Source organism: Phaethon lepturus, unplaced genomic scaffold (genome assembly GCF_000687285.1).
Source record: "Phaethon lepturus isolate BGI_N335 unplaced genomic scaffold, ASM68728v1 scaffold15148, whole genome shotgun sequence".
In the NCBI taxonomy this organism is placed as follows: Eukaryota; Metazoa; Chordata; class Aves; order Phaethontiformes; family Phaethontidae; genus Phaethon; species Phaethon lepturus.
The window spans coordinates 1-22,668 of NW_010559828.1; the positions used below are offsets into that span (position 1 = coordinate 1).

At 37.4% G+C, this 22,668-nt stretch overlaps 1 protein-coding gene across 3 annotated transcripts in view; it reads right to left on the reverse strand.

Annotated features, from left to right (window-relative positions):
• Window positions 1–2,975: 2,975 nt before the first annotated feature.
• Window positions 2,976–22,668, reverse strand: part of RNF111 (ring finger protein 111) — a 41,144-nt gene continuing 21,451 nt past the window's right edge. The window contains exons 5-13 of one of the 3 annotated variants that reach the window (XM_010293502.1): window positions 22,056–22,375; window positions 20,957–21,212; window positions 19,888–20,245; window positions 16,244–16,369; window positions 15,345–15,471; window positions 6,729–6,821; window positions 5,686–5,781; window positions 4,667–4,794; window positions 2,976–4,105 (exon numbers count right to left, since the gene is read on the reverse strand). In XM_010293502.1, the coding sequence (XP_010291804.1) occupies window positions 3,988–4,105; window positions 4,667–4,794; window positions 5,686–5,781; window positions 6,729–6,821; window positions 15,345–15,471; window positions 16,244–16,369; window positions 19,888–20,245; window positions 20,957–21,212; window positions 22,056–22,375 (1,622 nt within the window). In that variant the 3' untranslated portion in view covers window positions 2,976–3,987. The remainder of the gene's footprint in view (window positions 4,106–4,666; window positions 4,795–5,685; window positions 5,782–6,728; window positions 6,822–15,344; window positions 15,472–16,243; window positions 16,370–19,887; window positions 20,246–20,956; window positions 21,213–22,055; window positions 22,376–22,668) is intronic. The other 2 variants (XM_010293504.1, XM_010293503.1) reach the window with 2 other exon arrangements.

Genomic DNA, 22,668 nt, shown 5'->3' on the forward strand with positions numbered 1-22,668 from the left:
ACCGTAGCCGCTCGCGCCTCTCCCCACAAACACACTCCTGCCTCGAGCGAAACCAGCGACTGCTGCCTCGCGCCGCCGCGGCTCCTTTTAAACACCCTCCTGTTCTCCTATTGGGCAGCTTCGTACAATGCACGTGCTCGATTGGCCTACCTCCTCAGGCCCCTCCCAAACAGGAAACGGTTCGAACTTCCGGCAAGCCACGCCACGGGGAGGGCGCATGCGCTCGAGGGCAGAGAGGGAGGGGGCGGTGCAGCTGCCTCGCTTTATGTTTTTAGACGAACTCAAGGTCACAAAACACGAGATTTTACCTTGAAAAGTACATAGAGCCGTGCCATCTATCGCGAAAAACACTCGATGGGGAGAGTGGGGGTAGTTAAAAGCCGTGCTGCAACTACCACGGCGCTCTCAGCTGTTGTGAGGCAGATGAAGCAAACCTGCACCTGGCCTGGGTGGGGGAAGCCGAGCAGAACCCAGGCACAGCTGCACCTACACCTCCCATCAAATTTATCGATGGCAGCTGGCTGGAAGCAGGGCCACCTTCAGGAGCTGCTGTACTCTGTGAACCCCGCCTCAGCAACACTGACTTAAATACTACAGAACCAGACAGAGCACCTGTGGCAGTGGCTTACCTCATTCAAAAGAGCAACTCTCTACCCTGCACCACGGGAACCTAGTCCGAACAGATGCGTGTTACAGCTTTTATTTTAAATCTCACGTATGACTTCAGGAAGGCATGTCAGTCAGCTAGGAACAAGCTAATAAGCAGTTTAATAACTAGCCCTGAGATTCAGGAACGTCAACTCCACAGTAGTTGACTTAAACTGACAGAACAGTCGAGTTACAACTGTTCTGGAATCTCCCAAAGTTGGCATTATATGTTTACTCACATGTGCACAAGTTAGTATTTTGATATCCTTCACAAGGGCAGTATTCCTGAATTCCCAAGTTCTGGATGGTTCTATTTATCAACATATTTAACTAGCTAAATGTTGATCCCTCACTGAGAAAATTTTTTCTTAGGCAGTACCTGTAAGAATACATGTATGCAAAAGAATTTTTACAGATCAAGACTTACAAAGGCAAAAAAAAAAAAAAAAAAACTTGCATAAACAGATTTTGAATGATACCAGTCTAACATTTTATTTATTGCATACAAAAAGATTTCTTTTGACAATGGAATTTTATATGAAAAGTAATTTGATGCATACTGTTGAGAATCTTATCTTCAAAGTCAAAGATGCTGCAGAAAACTTAAGGCAATGCATCTAAGCATATAAAGCACAGTAAGTGGTAGAAATTTTCAAAATCAAAAGCCTATTATTTTTCCTTCCCTTAGATTATGATTAAGTCACAACTTTCTGGAATAGAAGTAGGCTGCAGCTTTATTAGCCCCTGCAATAGCATGTAAGAGATCAAGAACACTGTGATTCCTGGCAAATACCTAAGTGTTCAACATCACATTACAATGTTATGCATACATTTAAACGCAAGACAGTATCAGTAGCAGTTATAAAACAAGTCAACTGATGGACCACTAAAATACCTCTAGTACCAGGCACCCAAATCAGGCCCATAAAAGATTTCCTTAAAAAAAAAAAAAAAAAAAAAATCCCCCAAACCTGTCCTACTTTGTCCTAGAAGAAAGCCAAAAGATCACATACCCAGGGTCTTAATTTCTTCAGAGGCCTGTGGGTTTTTTTGTTCCATGTCTCTCAAGTACCTTCCTGGAAACCTTTAGGAGTGAGTATCGTCAGACTTCAAGTGTCTGTAGTCAACTAACTTCCCTCCTTTTCAACAATCACTGAAGAACGGAAAGTGTCTGTTCAGTCCTTCCAGTTACTTTTATTAATTTTTACCAATAAAAGCTTCAACTTCATACTCACTTTCAGTTTCCTACAGCCATAATGTTAAAGAATCTTTAGCATAAAACCATGTCCGGTTTTGAAGCAGTCAAATCACGTGTTGCCTCTCTCCCATATCCCCATTGTACAAGCACAAAGTGGTTTTCAGTTCAGTTTTAGCAATGCAATTAAGCTTGTAATTGTCCGTTAACACACATGCTGGAATAAAATTTCTCTCCACTTAAAGCCTCAGTGTCACAGGTGTTAAGTCTGTTGCCAGCAATAGACACTGCACTGGCAAATGCTATTCCCAACAGATTTAAAAAAAAGAAAAAGGGAAGCAGCTTTAACAAGACAAAACCAGGCATCAAATTAGATAAGGTATATTTATAAATGTATCACTTTTTAAAATGTAAACATAACAGTTCATCTTCTAGGTTTACTGTAAACCATTTTACACTTAATCTGATTATGAAAGACAAAGACAAGAGAAACTGAAGGTATTTATTATTCAATCCACTTACAAAGCAGGTGGCTTAATGCAAGCTTACTGACATGTTCATATATGATCCCCAAGGAACACCTTTTCCAAAGTGACAGTAATACTGTCTCAATGTTTTTGCACATTTGCATTTTGCAATGTTGAGCACATTTAAATAAACTATCATCTATTATATGTGAAAGAATGTTGATGAGCAACTTGAATCCTGATGTGGATTAAAACCTCCTCCAAAGGTGAGATGTTAGTACATTATAACTTAATTCTATATACTATATTATGCAGCAAATCTTAACTATAGAAAATATTTCAGTGATGGACTGTTGGTAATTTATAAAGAGGGAATCTATGATCAAGGCAAAAACTAGGTAACCACATATTTTGTGACTCATTTTCTACAGAAATTTACAGGCTTTCACTTTACTAATGAAAAATAAAACAAGAGACAAGTGAATTTAGCTAACTTTATTAAGTTTAAAACTAATAAAAATCCCAAGACAAGCCTGGAATCCTTAGAAGTTCTATGAATCCATGTATATCTGCCAAAAAAAAAAAAAAAAAAAAAACAAAACCAAAAAACCCAACCCAAACACCAAAAAAACCCCCAAAAAACCAACCCCCAAACCCCTGCAGCTCTAAGTCCTTATTGAATGTTTTTATATAAAAAAAAAACCAACCCACAAAAAAACACAAACCAACCCCCCCCAATGTGCGTAGATACTTCAACTTAAGTTAGCAGAACATCAAACAGATTCTAAGCTCTTTTTCCATTTCCCTAATAATTCTTTCAATCTGCAAGTATCTACAATCCAGCTAACTGAAATCAACATTTAGTGTTCACTAGAGCTGTTTCACAGCAGCAAATATTTAAGTTAGGGATTCAAATTTCTAGACATAGGAAGAAAATGATAAATACAATCTGAACAGCAGTCTAAATGTTTAATATTGACATTCAAATATATCTGCATTGTGCTGAAATTTCAAAAACAAACACAAAAATCTGATCAGACAAAAACTCTGGTGATGAGTATGCTATATGTATAGTCAAACTGAATATAGTTCATATTCTGTTCCCAGTATTAAGGATGTTATTTGACTCAGAACTGACATTGTAAATATACAGCAGCCTTTTTTTCCTAATTAAGGAATGTCTCAATACATAATATTATCCTTTTCTAGATGATCTTTATACATTTAAACTAAAAATATATGATCGATTAAATTAAGGAATCCAAGGTTAGTAATAAGTGAAATCATACTTTCAAAGCTCGATACTATGTAAAACAAACCAAAAAAGACACCACACAATTCTACGTACTAAAGCAGCTAATCTTGCCTGCAAGTTTGGGGTCACAAAGCCCGTAATATGTGCAAACAAATGCAATACAAGGAACCATGCAAAAATACAGTAATGAATTAAAAGAAAAAATGTAAAACCTAAAAAAAAGTTTTATAAATACACTGAAACTCAACTGCCTTCTACATAAACTGTAGGTCTAGCATTAGTTGTACCATATAGCAGAGCCAGCACTCTAGGTTCAATGCTTCCAAATCTGCGCAGGGTAAGTCATGCCATCTTTGGTTGACTGCAGTACCAGGAAGGATGAGAGGGAGCAAGAGGGAGGACAAGAGTTCTGGAAAGCAGTGTCAACTTTCACTAGGCAGTTGAGCCTCAATGTCCACTCTGCAAATGGGGCACTTCTTGTTAGTAATCAACCACTGATCTACACATACTTGGTGGAAAAGGTGCATACATGGAAGGCGCCTGTCATCAGAACAGAAAAATGTTAGTGTTAATAAAGCATTTCCATATCAACACACCCATTGGAAAAACACTAATGTGGGTTTTACTATTGAGGTGCCTTTTTGCATGTGCATGCTTTCCCACAAGTTTCACTATCCTTTCCAGTTAAACCTGCATTTTGTCTAGTTCTAAGAAATGGATATGGCCAATGAAGTCAAGCATCAGCTAGCTTCTGCTGTATTACACTGATTGAAACCTGTTACAGCTTAGGTAGCATTACTCCAGAAAAACTGAGTCCTGATTAATTCAGGATATCAGCTTGGGCTGATGTTATAAGACAGACAGTCAACTTATGGAAGACCATAAGAAAATAACCTGCATTCCACCCAAAGACAATACAGGCTAAACAACATGTCTTTGGTTTCAATTGCAACTTGTTCCATTTACTGGTTCCATGATAGATAGCCTTTAATTGGAACTGTTAACCTAAGGAGTATTGCAAAGAGTAGCGTAGCATGTTCAAGTATGGTCTCAAAGTCAGAACATTAATATTATATTCTGATATTCAGTGGTACTGTTTACCTGACATCTTCACCTTCCTCCAATATAGACAAACAGATGGTACACTTTTCCTCTGTGTCTTCTTCTGTTCCTTCCTCCCCATCTTGTTTGCAGTGCAGTTTCCTCTGTGAGAACCAATCAGTTGTTACCTTATTAGTAGAGATGACATTATTGACAAACTGAGTAAAATCTGTTTTTAATACACATTCAACACATACTTCTTTGAAAACATTTCATTATATTTATTCAAATGTATCTAAGCCAAAATGAATCAAGAACTAGCACTTGGAACAAAATCACAGGACATTTCAGATTTATTTAACTATTGTTCATTACAAATGTCCACTGGACTGTGAGTATACTAATTCCATATTGTTGCAACCAGTCCCTTGTTATAAATATCTTCAATTCATTCACAAAGAGGCAAAAAAAACCCCAAAACCAACCACCCCCCAAAAACCGTTTCGAACATAGTATCTTAAGTCACTATTTATCAAGTGTGAAAGAACACTATGTAAATGCGGATGGGATTCTATATTATGGTATAATAAACTCCAACTGAGAGACAACTTAAGTTGCCAAAATTCTGTACCGGATTCAAAACCTCCTAGTGCCCCAGTCTTCCTAATGTGATCAGAGTAAAGGTTAAAATGATACCTACCAAGCAAGTCAGCATCATGAACAACTTATTGCAAAAATAAAGTCTTACTTTATTTAATGAGTTATCACTGAAGTCTGTTGACAGTTTGTCTCTTACCAATAGTTATTTCATTGCTCACAAGGCCATTCATAACTGCTGGACAAGTTATTAAATCATATCAAACTTCTTATGACATTACAGTAGCTCATTAGGGACCAAATTCTTAATTTTTTTCTGAAAGAAGTGGTATTGTAAGCTTTCCTTACAGTCCTTGAAATTGCAAGATAGAGAAAACAAGCACTCTTTGAAGCTGACATTTTTGCAGATTCAAGCCAAACATAAATGTTGTTACATTTTCAAAGAAATATTACAGACAAGCTACCATTTCAGAAGTCCTCACCTTTTTGTATTTATGTGGATATGTGCATCTTTCTATAGTTCCCTGTGTTGCTCCACGATTAACATTGCCTAATCGTTCCTCCAAGTGAATCAGCTCCTAAAAAATTATCAAGGAATAAACAGTGTAAGAACTGTTATTTCAACTACCTTGAGTAAATACTAATTTTATTCCAACCCATTTGCGGAATGACAAACTCTTTAATTCTCAACTTATTCAAATACAGGCAAAGCAAAAAAAAGTATGTTGTGTGGGAAAAGTGATGAGTTCCTGCACACAAACCCACACAACACTGCCTGGTATTTTAAGCTACAGGGAAACACTATTTTACTACTGAAAAAAATCAGAAATTTTGTGTCAGCTAAGAATGGTTATCAGTATGTTCACACATACTTGCGTGTCTAATGAGGAAAATGCAATTAAAATGCAAGAGCAATACATAATTTGTTTTCTAACAGTGATTAAGGCTTAGAAGAAAAAAAAAAAGTTGCTTAAGTTGAAATACAATGACTGATTTGTTTTTCTCCAGCAATGAGTTTATTAGAACCATGAAATGTCACCGAAGATGTTTTCAGTGGACTAGGTCATTAACTCTCTGCATCTGATACCTTTTATTTTTTCTTTTTTTATTTCCTTCCCTCAGTTTCAATTCCTGCACTACAAAACAAACAGGACAGCACTGTTAAATTTGCCAAGTTTCACCCTCACTAGGAGGATCCTGGCAGTTATTCAGAGACACCACTACCTTTTACCAACATATCATGTGACTACTACATCCTACTAAGAGGGGTGGTGGGCAGGGCAAGATGTACTGTCAGTTAATAACTACCTAGGACAGCATTGTCCAGGGCACCTTTTATTGACTGACTTGTAAATATGCTTTTATCCCAATTGATGATAGTGAGATCATTCTATAAAAACAAAAAAAAGGGTATTTTCTTCATGATTCTTTTACATCTACGTATCAAACTAGCTCTACCATACACCCTCCCCATATTCCCTCGTGACACATTTTGACATATATCTAGTTTTATTCTATTACAAACCTCAAAATTGCCCCTGAAAGGGCCTCTGAATGATGTTCCATCCAATCCCGATGAAATGTAACGGATGTGAGGGTAGCCCGCCATGTCTGGTACCTATTCAAACAGCAGACGTTAAGTTAAACCTATTCAGAACAGTTTCAGTATTTTACTGTTCACTTTGTAAAATTTAAGATCCTTTTGCTCCTATTGAATCACTTATTATTTATACTCCTCAGCTTGAGCATACAATTCCAACTGACAGCGTAACACAACGCCACTCTGAGCTCTCTAAACGTTAACCAGAAGCAAAGCAGAAGTGAGACTAGATCCTCTATTGTAATCCCTCCACATCTGCATTACGTATTGCTTTGTTTCACTTCCCAAGTCTCAAAATCTCAACCTGCTTTGTACAAACCACCAAAAATATCTAACTATTTTTGTAAACAAAACACCTAAAAACTATGCATGAAGTTCTGGAAAGGACTTGCTATAGATTCTCAAATGTAAGTTTTTGGTACCAAAGAAGAAGAAACAAGGCTAATCTCGGTCTGGGATATCCTTATCTTACCCAAAACAACTGAACATCTTCACCACACTTCAAATTTAGTGGCAGATAAAAACCAGTAACACTCAAAACTCGCATCTAAAGTCACAGGCAACTCGACATACACTCTATATTCCAGCATCCACTGACTTCCTTGCGTTATTAAGAAATACAAGCAGTGAACAAAATAGCAGTGTCCAGTGATATATCCTACAGGCACTTCAAGCACCAGCATTTTTCATACAGGAAAGCAGAAAGGTAGTTAATATACCAAGCACCACCTTCACAGCAGGGCCTGCGTGTTCCATTTTTACCCCTGCAAGATGAGTGAATAATGGTATTGACTTTTTGTCATAAACATACCAGTAGCAATTGAACAGGTTAAAATAAAAATAAAAAAAAGATCAGCAGATTCCGTTTACTTAATCATGTAGAGTGCACTGATATAGGACTGTAAGCAGCAGTTCATTTGGAAATATCATTAAGTACTTGAGAAGTACTATCTTCCTTTCTGTCCTACTAGCTGGTAACATGTCTGCTGCTGTATAGCATCCCAGATACTATTCATGAAGTCAGGTATTCATGTGCAGTGCGGCTTTTCTTGTTTCCAGCTTCTAAGCTTTACATATATAAAAGTGTAAAACTGAATTAATTGTGAGAAAGCATAGGCAAAGACAGAGTTACTCACACAGCATAACAGACCAATAAGCTACTTTTCTGTATTTTTCAAATCTGGTTTTGTAACTAAAAGCTGACAGGGACAGGAAAGATTCCTCTGCCCTGAATTTTTTTTTTTTTTTTTTAAAAAAGAAAAGCAGAATCTGATTATTTTAAAGCAGTTTACATGGTTCTTGTTAAATGATGACCATGTACTGCCAATACAAGCCACAAATATAGCCACAATATTAGTATTAATTTTTACAGACCAGAGCCATAGAATCTGAAGATTTAACTTTCAGAATATTTCCAGAATCCTAATACAGGGTTGTCCCACTCCTGTAAGCAGCCTAAATATCTGTTGCTCTGGTACTAATTAGAGCTGGCGATGGGAAACACGCACAACAGGATGACTGCTGCAAACTCCAACAGGGTATCAATTTAAAGATCTAAGTTGTCATGCAATATGCAGAGTGTGTTTACAGATATTATATACTAATACATGAATTCAGTATGATTGCAAATATAGAATTTTATATCACAAGATATGTATATTCATGTGCATACTTAAACATTTAATGTAAGTAACATCTGTTGGTGTCACAGGACTTACTGCTTGACAATATAAACTGCAGCCTAGCAAAGGAATTTGGGAGAGTGCACTAAAAATATGGTAATTTGTAAACAACTACACTGTAAGAAATCTTTCTCAGATAATCAGTGATTTGTGATGCATTCTTCATTTAAGCGTGTAATTCTATTTCATCTTCCAGTTACAGAAAATGCATTTAAAGAACTAGGTCACATCCACACTACAAGTGTATTTGTTGTCGCAGGTTTTTACCAGGCATCATTTGGAAGTTTCTATTCGCCTGTTATTACACTTTGAATCAGTTGCCTCCGTTCAGAGGAAAGGAAACGCCTGACAAAACTTAACCCAAGTCTCAGGAATGACTTTCACTGCTTGTTTTTTTGATCCACCAGGATTTGAAAACAGTCTGTTGGAAAACAGTACATATGATAGCGCAGATACCGCATCGTTACAGGAGCTGTGAAGTCACAGTGTATTGCTGTAATGCAGTAATTACAGTTCCAGTTGCCTCAAAGGTCAGAGTTTACCAACTGCAGTGACGTGCACCTGGACAGGTCTCCCATTCGGAACAAATTCTGCTACTGGAGACTATCTATTTAAGAAACCTACTAAATTTAACACTACAAAAACAAACAAAAAACTTCTCACGCTATATGCCACAACAAACTACTGAACTTAAACAACAGAAATATTGGGTGTGACAATATATTTTCAAGCTAACAAATGGGCCTTCCTGATGGGGAATGGCATAACATCTCTGCAAAATTATCTGAACATACATTATGTACAGGCTCTTTTATAGAATACTGTGAGAGTACAGCCTACATTTCTGGCCAAGTAAAACAGAATTTGCATTTTGAAAAACCATCTCTGTTAAGAAACAAATAGCTCTTTTACGCCTGCAAAATAAGCAGTCTGCTAACATAGCAAGATTTGAACCAATTACACTTGTGACTACAAGCTGGAGGAAAGATGGGCAATAGAGGACTATCAATAATGCCCAACTAAGAGCAACCTAACTAAAATCCCTTTGGCAGTTACCATCAAGCTTCAAATGCAAAGAGAAGACTCATCTCTCTTGAAAGAGCTTCACACACAAATGGGAGTGTGTTTTCAGTAAGTTTTCATATTGAAGATAAGAAAAAAGGAAAAGTTCAAAGCTAATGAAGAAGAAAGTAAAGAGTTAAAGTTAGTGCCAGTCTGCACTAAGTGCTTGTATATATTCCTTTGGACACTGTCAAATTGTAATACATTCTTTAAAGCAATACAGTATGGACCTGCAAATTCCAGCACAAGTTTCCCAAGAACTGTTTGTTTACTGGAGAACAAGCATTATCTGTTTCTGGTTTTGCACTTTCTACTGACACTTCCCATTACCACAAAAATTTGCAGCAACTAAAAAATTCAAGGCTAAGTTTGAACAATTTACAACACAAACATTCTGAAATGGTTTGAAACAGCTAACCTGCAGGGAAGATTTTCTTCCTTGCTAGCTTCCTTTAAACACCTTCCATGTTTACAGGATCTTTTTGCCTTTCAGTTGCCACAGTCTGTGAAGAGATTCTTCCCTTGTATGGTACTACTTATTTTGCCCATCCCAACCTTTTATTCAATGGTTCACATTAAGTATGACCTTCATACGTATTAAAACAAAACTCAACAATATATCCAGTTAACCACTTAGGTCCACATCAGTCCTCAAAAAGAAGTAAAGCTGATCAATTAATAACTTAATAAGCCAAATTCAAACAAGGAAAAGTTGCGGTTTTCATAGAGAGACACTGTGCGAAAGAACAAATAATCCGTGCTGCATAGCTAAAGCCTAACTGTATCTGTGTCTGAGTGGAACATAAAATGAGCACTCTTCAATTGCCTGTATTCTACAAAAAACCTGAAGAACAGTAATTCATGTTTATATTAAGAAAAAAGTACCAGGTGCATTACAAAAGTCCATTTTCTTATTTGAAAAATGCAGTTAAATTTGATGCAGTTAAACAAGGCTATTTCAAACCTAAAATTCACCTTGAACTACTATAGCTACATTAAGTTACAGCCTTAAGCTAAGTGTTTAGATATTTCACAGGAAGTTTGTTGGCTTTTTTTGTATGGAACAGTTGCATCTCTTAGAGCTATGATACCTGTATGACTACACGCTGAGTGATACTATTCTGACCGGCACACATCTACCATAATGTACTGGGACCTACAGGCCAGTACCTCCAAATCCCACCCAATTTTTACAACAGAGTGGGAAGACGGCCTCAACCACACTGAGTCATTCAACAATTAAAGGAACAAAACAGTAAGGCTCTGAAATAGAAGAAAAAGTGAGGACAGCATATGGAAGCTGGATGTATAACACCTGAGAAAGGCTAAGTTACCATTAATTCTTTTTTTTTTAGTTATGATCCTGTTATCTCCCTCTGACTGGCAAGCTGCAGTTAAGTAGTCTTCTCAAGGCTTCCATCAACCTTACAGACTACACCATAGCTAGCAAACTGTGAAGTCCAGATAATTCCCACCCCCCCAAGCTTTAAACAGTCAAAATCCCAGGCCAGTTGTAGTTAGTAAAAGTATACTAAGTTAAAAGGCACAAAGGGAACACTGCTCACTTCAGGTCTACATTCCATTTAAAATTTAATTACCAGTTTAGCGCTGTAGAGATTTTGTTTTTCTTTGATTATGAAGGGGGGAAGATGGAAGGGTGGAGAAAACAAGACCTTCTAGTTTTAATCTTCCACCGCCCTCTTAAATGACAAAAAGGAACAGATCCAATTCATAAAAATAACCCTTTCTTTAACAGAGCACATTTAAAATACAAAGCAGTGATTGATTTTTTTTAAGTGTCCTAGTAACAAACTCATATTCAGAGCAAGTTCCTGTATCAATTACAATTTCTAAATGAAACTTTATAGCAAGTAACACATTGTCCATTTTTTAACCCTTTCTTATTTTTTGAAGCCTGGAAAATGTTAGAAATATTATCATCTTTGCAATTACAAAAAGTAACTGATTTTACAGCTAAACATAGCATTCTGGTCATTCAGGTAAATTGATAACATCTGGAAAACATGAGACACAGGAGAGCCGGCAGTACAGAAAAAGGGACCATTTCAGGGTGTCCTCAGGCCAAATTTAGAGACATCTTCTGGAGATTTCTTTTTGGACTTTTCCCCTTCCAGATTTCACTACAAACTAGGATGCCTTCTCTTTCCTGAAGCAACAGAAGAAAAGGAATTCTGCTTGGATATGCGTTACAGCTGTAAGTATGATTTGGCTAGTCAGAATTATGGCTGGTATATAGTTCATTATGAAAAAGTCACATTTCTTATAACATCTATGTCAGCTTATTAAATTACAGAAGTTCCCATCCTGTCTACCCAGATGTGATAACTGGTGCTGGCCACTCTGAGTCAAAAAGCCTTTCATCAACAGTGCCAAAAGAGCAGCCAAAGTCACTCAGAGTAAACAGAAATTGAAGTAGCATCCAACAACAAGCACCAGCATCAGAGGAACAGATAAAGCCTCTGTCTTCAGTTCTTTCTCCTCTGATGTTTTATTAGTTATGCCACACATTGATCTTCAATTGATTCTTCCTAAAAATGTTGTTCAAATTCGCAGAACAAACTGAAGAAAATATAAATATAGAATATAATATATAAAATAGAAGAAAAAACTTCTATTTGTCCAGAATAGAATCCATCATAAAAAAATCCCTTTGACAGAAGACCTTTCCTCAGCACATACAGAGCATTAAAGCAATAATGATGGGAACACAAACTACGCTAAGCCAGGGTCACACTTAAAGTAATTGTGTCAAATCAAGGAGGGAAGCAGGCTAATCCTTGTCTACATAGATATAAAGGAAGCTCTTCTTAATCGCTTTTAATCTAGGATTCTCCCTGAAGCAACATTTAAACAGGTGAAAGTTTTTTCAACCAAGCTAATAGAAAAGGAGATTTTGTTTTCCCCACCCTCTATGTGGACTGTCAAAGCTGCTGAACACTAATTATCTCCCCCAACATATCTTTACCATTTTGTCTCCCTGAGGATTAAAACTGCAGTCTGCATTCCAGCACTGACTAGATGAAGATTAGGTTATCTGCATCCAATTAAAATCTGCAATTGATATATCAGAGTACTAGTGTCATTAAAGCCCAAATAATCCATTATGCCCTTTATGGTCTGGCAGTAGTTTAAAGGGGTTTTAGTACTCTAGAACAGACAGAAAAAAATGCACATTGCCTATTGGGCAGCATGCTATTTCAGAAAGTGGACTCAACACAAATTAATTTTTTAGTTGAGCTACTGCATGAGTTACTTTAAAAGACTCCCTTCCCCAATAAAGAATGAAGAATACCAACATTTGATGATGTCTGCATTAAGAACACAACTAATGAGCCTTGTAAATGGCTATTTAGTACCCTCTGTACTTACTGAAAGAAGAAAGCACTCCCAGTAACATTAACCACTTAGCAGAAGGACTCTAATCACAGTTCAGCCTCTCCTCCCTCGCCCCTATTCCTAAAGTTACAATGAAAAAATGCAGGTGACAGCTACAATTAATCTGTTGCTCTTCAATAAAAACTAGAATGGGGCTTACATTTAATATCCACTTAAGTTTGTTAGATGAAAAACCTCACTGAATACTTTCTCTATATTCAAAGTCAATTTTGCTGACAGATCTGCTGTCCTCTCACATACATGCACATGAAGAAAACTTTGGCTTTTGTTATTGCCATAGAAGGGGTAGAATCATCTAAAGGCATTTGTAGTGCTTTGAACTCAATGTATATAGAACTTCCAGCAGTGCTCTTAACCTGCCTTTATGTTCTTCTAGTGCGTGTAATCTGAATAGACTTGAAATCAGTCAGAGACTCAGAACACAACTTCAAAGTCGGTTCCGATCACAGCAAGGTTCAAAACAGATCTCAAACATTTGAGGAAGTGCTGCTTACTTCCTCAAGTTCAAGGTTCAAAACAGATCTCAAACATTTGAGGAAGTGCTGCTTACAGCAGTGTGTACACTGTAACACATGCTGTCAGTACATTGTGCACAAAACCGCAAAATACAAACTACTTCAATTCCATTTCATCCAGAGGTTCATGAATTACTGTTATGAGGATTAGATATCCCTACACAAACACATGCACAAGTTTATGTAGAGTTAAAGAACCCTACTTCATCTGACACTTCTATCAGTTTGTAACAGCAGTTACTGAGCTGACCTAAAGTATTTTATCACACATTGAGGAAATAATTCTGAAGATTCTCTATCACAGCTTTCTTCCATTCCACTGATAAAAAGAAGATAAACACTGGGGTCCCAACTACTTGCTTGTGTAACATTTTAGTTGTAGGAATACCCCTATGAAATTAAAATACAGTTAGAACTTTATCATCACACTGTGACATAAGGATCAGCTGAACTCTGAAGTTCTTAAAAACTTCACAGCAATAGTGGAAATAAATCCCATAACTGACTTATTATCCCTGATAGAAAATGAGATAAAATAGGTATGTGTGTAATTTTCTGCCTCCTATCGGGAAGGCCCTTTCTCTACAGAACTACACATGAAAGAAATGTGAGAGGCAAGCCATTTTTCATCCACTTAAAGAAACACACACCTAACTAAAGAATAATGCAGAAAAATCTTATTTTGAATAGATGATGCACAGGAGACAAGGCTATGCCGTAAGAATCTTGTTGGCTAACTAAAATACCAAATTCTACACACTGCTCTAGAAAGGGTGTGGTAAGTATGGAAGCCGTGCATCAATGAATTACCAACTCTAATATCAGGGAAGTACTTGAGGATTATTATCATGTTTGTTAAATAGCAAGGAACAAGCAATTTAAGACCAGATTATGAAGAGACAGCTATTGCAGTATTGGTTGGAAACTTACAGTTCAATCCTTAGATGTCAATTCTGGCTAGTAACAGAGTAATTTTGGATGGACAAGACTTGCAGGTTGCTTTTTAATTACAATTTTAACATTCATTTACAGATGAGCACACAATTTTGATTAGATTATCTAGCTTTAAGAGGGTTAAATAATATGGGTTAGCCACACAGAATGCCACATAGAAACACTAAACATGCTCCATTCAACTAATTTGTGTCTCTGTGCATTTTCATTAAACAAAATTAAGAACATTTTAAATAAACCTGCAAACATTCTTTCAAAAATAATACTTTCTAAAAGTCAGAGTTATGCTGACTTTCCTTGGTTTTCCACTGTAGATTAAAAAAAGTTATGTGTAACAAGGGCCTAGTTTACCCTCACACTTCTTGTTGCTTATAACACTTCATGCTACAAAATTATATACTTTATCACACAGAGTTAGGTTGATTAAATATTATTTGAAAACAACAAAATCTCCAGATGGAATTCTAGCTGTGCTATTTAAATTTAATGTGCACGTTAAAAATAAAGCACCAGTGCTAATCCTCATGCACTGGGTGGAAAGTTGGTACCTTTTACAACCCAAAACTCATTAAAGAAGAATCTGAACTTTAAAAAAAATCAGATGCAGAGGGTCAATGCATTGCAATACAAGTGACAATTTAATTCAAATAAGTTTCATTTTACAAGAGCTGAAGTTAGAAATATTAGTATCCTAAACTGTTTTCTTTTATTAGACATGAGCATGTTCTAGCTCCCTATCTGGGAGCAACACACAGAAACATTGGAGTATTTTCTTCTTCAGTTGAACCGCTAACTTTTGCAGCAACGTACACATGTCCAATTAAATGCAGTAAACCTTAAAATAATTTTCCTGACAAACAAAATAATTACAATGACCACTGATCATCATTTTTCATAAGCTAGCTCCTTACCATGAGAGGAAGAGCCCCTATTTGCAAGTGATGAAGTCGAGGAGGTGCATGGTAGTGGGCCAAGTGAGGATGCAAGGGCCCTGGAGGGTAAGTTGCTGCAGTCACACCAGCTTCAATTCCCAGTTCCCTGTCACATGAATGAGAGTGGCATTATAGTAAGGTACATCTTGACTCCTAGATATAAATCCACTGCTTTGGAAAGCATACAGCACAGCACAGCTACCATAACAGTTTTATACATGAATTTTTTTTAAACTTATTCAATCTTTGCTAATGAATCATCTTAATCGTACCATACCTAGAAGTTGTTTTTAAATCAGCTGTGAAGATTTAGTATGACAAATCAGTAGAGAAAATTCCACATTTATTGTGCCCAGGAATATTACCAGTGTGGAGTCTTCTCTGCAGCTCACACTGTGGGAACAGCAGGTGTCATGCATGTACCTCTTCCCTAATAGTCAAGAGTATTTTTTTAATAATGAATATATTGCAGAACTTAAGTGTAACCTTCATGAGTGGGCCTGATGCAATTTTAAATAAGTTCAGACAAAGAGGAGAGAAAATAAATTAGTTTGTAACTCAAATCCAAACCTCTATTTTACAAAGAGCATAAATATAGTAATAGTCTTCATCAATGTTTTACTTGCCTATTTTAAAATAAATTCTTGAAATAACTACCTAGAGTCAGTTACAATTCCATTTTAAAAGCAATGGGTAAAAAACCCTAGAAATATATTTAAGATATTGAGTACTCAAACCAATATTTCAAAGCCGTATCAACATCTACAAATTTTAAACTACAGGTGCATGCAGCACTTCCTAATGTTGCCAGCATTATCAGCACATTATGGTCTTTTGTCCTGAGTTGCAAAGAACTAAAATAGTATCTGATTACTAACCAGGCAGATCTCTCTGGAGCTTGTCGAGGATGGGAAGACATTGTCTGAGGCACATGAATGTGATGTCCATGACCATAATTGGGATGCATTCTGTGAGGATGTGGAGGAGGCCGTTCATGAGCACGTCTAAACAACATAAACCAGCAACAGTTAATTTCACATACTTGTTAGTATCAAGAAAGCAACATCCACAATCAAAATGTTACAGACTGAGTTACTGGAATGCATTTAAAATAAAAAAAAAAATAGATGTCCCCATAGTGTACCTTAGTTTCAATTTTAGATGCAAGTCAGAAACTAATTATAATACACATTTCATATTCAAACACAAAGCCAGCTTCAGCTACTGTGATCTGCCCTTCACTTGGCAGATGTGACTACAGAGGGACCAACAAAGTGTTTAATCCTAACCTTGAACTGCAGGTAGGAAAGCAAAGGCCACGTAACAGTCATGTTGAGATTCAGAGTCGTTCACAGCTATGGTGTGGTTTATTTCTGGTAAAACTATACCAGAAAAAGTAATTAGGGGAACCTTAATACACTAATCAGAGGACATTTTCCTTGAAACAGGTTTGCATCATAGCTCAAGTAGTAAAAGCACAGTGTTTTCCATGCCAGCTGGTATAGAATAACTAAAGTTTTGGAAAAGAAAAAAATAATCTTCAAAAAAACCTGCTGTCTGACTTCTGTTACTTTATGACTTCCTAGTTACAGAAAGTAACAAAAAGCAGTACACTGACTTCAGATTCAGTACCACCTTAAAATACCTGACAAAGTAGACTAGACATTTTGTAAATTTACATGTCTAGAGAAGTAAAAAATTACTTAACAGCACACTGTTCTAATCACTGTAAATTGACACTTGTCCAGAGAAATCTGTCAAGCTTGCATAAATTATGTCAGAAGTATTAGTTTTCTGCAATGGTCCAGACCAACATGGGAGCAGGCCTATCAGCAGAACCTACCTCTAGTCTCACCTCCCTTCAGTTTATCAAATAACTATGGGAAAAAAATATGGAAGAACACATTTTAATTAAAAAACATAGCAAGACAACTTCCGTATTTTCATAAAAATTTAATATCATGTAGGCCCGTTTTCCCTAACATTAGCCTTAAAAGAAACACATTTAAATTATTTAAATTATTTCTATGAATTTAAATCTCCTAGGCTGTCTACCCCACAATCTTAGTGTGAAGTGGGTGATCAGATTTAAAATAAAGAGAAAATGCCTATGTTACACAAATGCAGTGCACCCTCATACACTGCCTTTTGCACATTTTGTGGCTGACTGCAAGACCCTAAGGAAGTTATAGGTGTTGTACCCACACGTGAGACATGACAGTGAGAAGATGACTCTAACCATTCTTTTTCAACCCTGAAAAAGTCCTATATTCTTAGACAGAAGGTATACGAGCTAGACTATCTTATATGCTATTTCTAGAAATGAAGGATGAAACAACATCTTAAGAAAACTTTGAGATGCTGGGACATGGAACCAAAGGAACTGCAAGTCTGCTGGCAGTCTCAGTCTGTGAGACTGAGCAAATACTAACAGAGCAAATATAACGCAAGTTTCTGGTTGTCAGAGTATAACCTGATTCACATGAGGTTGGGCCAAGACACCTACAGTATTCATTTTGCATGCAATTTGTACGAGGATTAGAAGGGAAAAGAAAGACCAAGGGTGGAACAACTTCGTAAGATTACAAAATAAAGCTACAGAAGAGAAATCTCACTGAGCAAACTGACACTGTCTGACCTGAGAGAGGTGACTTCTGAGAGAATGTCAAAGAAGGACCTGTTATCAACATTTGACTACAGTTTCTGTGCACACAGAGAAAATTATCTAGGCTAAGAAATGCCAATATTCACATTTCCAATCCCCAAGCTACCAGAAAGTTTCCAGAACTGGTAAGATAGCTACGACTGTTATCTTTCCTTAAAAATCTTTCTTGCTGTCTCACAATCACTCACATTCACCAAAAAATAATTTTTGGATATGACTGCATAATCATGGGCATACAAAAGCAGTATGCTTGTATGTTTAGGTTAGGTTGTTTAGAGGTTATGCCATTTGCAGAGCAAAGATAACAAAAGAACAGGTGTAGGTTCAGACAGATCATAATTTTAATGACTGAGAAAGCAGGGTTATATTTGACTTTCCTGAGGGACTGGAAGTCTGTCATTTGCCACTTTGTCAGCAGTTACTGCCTATAGATGTTGACTTACTATGAGTTACCTGGAAACTGCCTCAAAAGTTGCAGTTAAAGCAAACTTTTGACTAAGCCTGAACTTCTACAACATTTTTAAGTTAGTTACCAGTAGAACTTGTGTAATAAAGTTAGAAGCAACAAGTAGAGAGCTAATTCTTGAAATTCTCTTAGATAGTGTCCTGGTTTCAGCCAGGATAGAGCTGGTTTTCTTCACAGAAGCTAGTGTGAGACAGTGTTTTGGATTTGGGATGAGAAACTGTTGATAATGTGCTGATGTTTTGGGTTGTTGCTGAGCAGTCAAGGACAGTCCAGCTTCTTGTGCTGGCCTGCCAGCGAGCAGGCTGCGAGTGCAAGGGAAGCTGGGAGGAGACAGCCGGGACAGCTGACCCAGACTGGCCAAAGAGATATTCCCTACCATACGACGTCATGCCCAGTACATAAACTGGAGTTGGCCGGGGGGCGGAAATCGCTGCTCGGGGATGGGCTGTCGATCACGGGGTGGTGAGCAATTGCTGTATTGGGCATCACTTGTTCTTGTACATTCCTTTGTTGGTATTATCATTGTTGTTTCCTTCTTTCTTTCTGTCCTATTAAACCGTGTTTATCTCAACCCACGAGTTTTTTCCCAATTCTCTCCCCCGTCCCACTGCGGGAGGGGGAGCGAAAGAGCGGCTGCATGGTGCTTAGCTGCCGGCTGGGGCTAAACCACGACAGATATTTAAAAGGCATTATCTCCAGAATTAAAATAACTTCAGCTACTCTGTAACTGAATACCAAGCCTGTACTGACCTGATTTCTGTTGATACTAGTGTTACGAATCTAGTTTAGCAAACAACAGTAGCATCTCTTAAACAGTACCACCAAAGCTACACCTCAACATTGGTCCTATTCTCATACAGATACTATTCAAGTCTCTTCCTTCTCTTCTAAAGACATAAAGGCATAGTAAAGCTGGGTAAGTATCTAAGGTTAAAACCAAATTAAACCTGGTAAATGGTCTTTTATGATAAATTGTTCATTTTATCTTAAAACATTGGTTAGATAAAAAGAATCTACCAAGGCAAAACATACTGTCAAGGAACGCATTTGAAAGGAGCTTATGATGTACTTTCTAGGCTGTCCAGCTTGAAAAGAAATTCCTGCCTGTTATCTGGAGGATGAGTAAAGGGCAAGAGAAACATAAGCTTCCCTTCTCTTCCATGCCCCATTCATGTCTTACCTGGAGACACTACTGAAAGATGTAATGGAACAGGTTCAGTCTTAATGCTCACGTGACTGTGACGATATGTAAGGACACTTCTTACCATGGTTTAATACTAACAGTTCCTAACCATGCAATTAACAGTTTGAGATTCACATGCAACATTTTACAAACCTGAGGGAAATGAATTATATGTTTAGATATTGTTCTGAGTACATTTGTGACATACGTTGGGTGTTGCATCATTCTTCTTCTCTGGACCTCCATCCTCTGGATCACTTCATGAGGATGTAGCCTCTGTGCTGGAGGTGCTGTTGCAGGGATGTGATGGGATATAGGCTGGTGTGTTGCAGGAAGATGCTGTGGTATTGGAGCAGCTGCATTGGCTAAAGGATGAGTTGGTGGTGGAGGTGGAGGTGGAACAGGATGAGAAGATGCGTGAGAGGATATTGAAGGATGGAAGGGATGCACTGGATGAGGGATAACATAATCTACTTGAGGTGGAGGTTGTGGCTGTGGAGGAGGATTTCCATGAGAGTGAGGACATGCAGAAGCTTGATGGTGAAGAGGTCTGGTCAAAGAAGCATCTGCAATGAAAACATCAGGTGCTTTTAATTTGGTCAGTAGCAGCTTTTGACTTATATTTATTTTAAAAAGTATCTTCACACAGGTGCTTCAATATTAGTACACCAGTGTAAACAGGGGCAACATGGGAATATGTGTTTATGCAAGTTTTAAATAAAGTGATTCCAGCAGTAATACCCTACAAGAAACCCACACTTTCTACAGCCAAAAGTATTCCACTTGCCAATGTTGGTAAAAAGAAAAAAATAAAAATAAAGTGTGATGCATGCTGAAGAAGGTATATATGGTGAGAAATTTTACTTCAAGTTTGTTTAATTTTTTAAAAATTGAATCTTCCTCCCCCAAGTCCACTATTCTGTAGAGACAGTAAAATCCAAAAGAAGAAAACACAATCAAACAAATGAGTTGACTCTCTGAGCTTGCTCAAGCAGAACTCCTTGGGGAAACAGGATGGGGGATGGACCAAGGAAAAAGAAATAAAAAGGCATTGCTGTTTATTAAGCTCACTCGAAAGAAAAGAATATTTTAACTTCACCTTGATCCTGTTCAAATCCTCTACACAAACTCCGTAAATATATTTCTTAATATGTGTTTTTGTTAGGCTAGTACTAAGATCAAAGCAAGCAGATAGTAAGAGTTTTCATATGTTGTCAGGAAAGCTGTTTTCTTGCTAGGTTCCCTGCCCCCGGTACCCAGTACTTATGAGTACTTACAAGGAGAATGCATATAATGCCGACAGGAAGAGAGCGATGCCTGAGGAGGAGGTTGGGGCTGTGGCTGCGCAACCATACTTGATCCATATCCGTCTATTGTTATTGACTGGCTTGGGCCAGCACCAGCCTGATGCCCATAAATTGCAGTTCGAGATGAAGAACCAGGACAGCAAGGGTCAAAAGCAGATGTTCCATGAAAAGCACCACTTCCATGACTTCTTATGCCACTGCTGCTTAAGTCTACTGGCAATGCCTGCTGCATAAACAAACCATCTTTTTTCAAGCAATTCTTCAGACATTGAAAACAAAGTCACCATCAAACTTAATGTGATCTAAAATAAAAATAAATACTAACACAAGCAACTAGGATCCAAATTTTTAAGTTTTAAGGCTGGACTCCGGAACATTCTTTAGATATGGTTAATATTTCTTATTCCTAAGTTTTTGAATCCGGTGACAGAGACTAAATTCATTACACCAGATTGTGTGAAAAAAACCCAAGAACTCCATGATAAATCAGGGAGTATATGGGAGCTACATGTATTGAAATATTTGGAAGCAAAAAACAACCTTTAGTTTTCAGTTGTGCCTAATGTATTAGCCTTAAAATAGAAACCAGATTGATAGCTCTGCATGTTGTTCTTACTTAAAACCATATTGTTTTACAGCTGTGATTTTAGTTACTTAAGAAGTCTTAAAACACAGTGCTTTCAGAAAAAGCAATTCTTTTATACCTTTTATAAAGAGAACGTTAGACTTGATTTTTATTTCCCTTAAAGCAGCTCAATTATTTGCATTGCAAAACTGCTATGCCTGGCAGAGTATATTTCGAGGTATCTATGTTTGGTTTGCTTAAACAGCCACTATCATCTTATAGTCATCAAGAGGATGTCAGCTGTCAATGATTACTTGGATTACAATTTTCTACAAAATTTCAATTTTGTGTCCATATATTGTAGCTCAAACTTTCCTTTTAGTTCCATTCTATAATGCCTGGTACAGAACAAGCGAATAATCCACAACTCAACGTCCTATTCTAGTCTCTCGTATCTGTAACAATTTGAAATCACAAAGAGAGGATCACAAAAGTTAAACATGCCTGGTCATGGTAACTGGTGCCAGAACTGCTGCTTGCTCCACAAGGTGCAGGCACTGGAGGAGGCCTTTCAACAGGGCAGCTGGAGTCACTGAATGAAGGAGATAGTGGAACAGCTGGGTGAGGGTTGTGGTGGTGGTGGTGATGATGTTGAAAGTGGTGGCCGTGCTGCTGAAAGCAGCTTGTGTGCGGGTGCCCCAATGCATGATGAGACTGTGAAGGTCCTCCACACGGAGAATGCTGAGGGCAGCATGATGGTAACCTTGGCATGGCCGGAGGGCCAGTTTCCAGTGTCGTATTAGATGCAGTTCTTCTTATATCATCTTGAAGATAAAAAAAGTTAATATTGAAATGAAAGGATTAGTAAAACTAATCACCATAAAGCAGTGTCTTACACAGAAAAAAATTTGTACTCCATAATCAAATAATTAATCAATTGGAAAACAGATCTAGACTAAGACAAAACAAACTGGATACAAAAAAAAGAAGATTTAACTATGTCTGCCAAATGAACCAAGACTGAATGGTTCAGGTGGATGTACTCATGGGAATCACTAAAGGATGTGAACTGACACTTGCCTTATTCCACTAATTTAAGACATGCTATCAGTAGGGA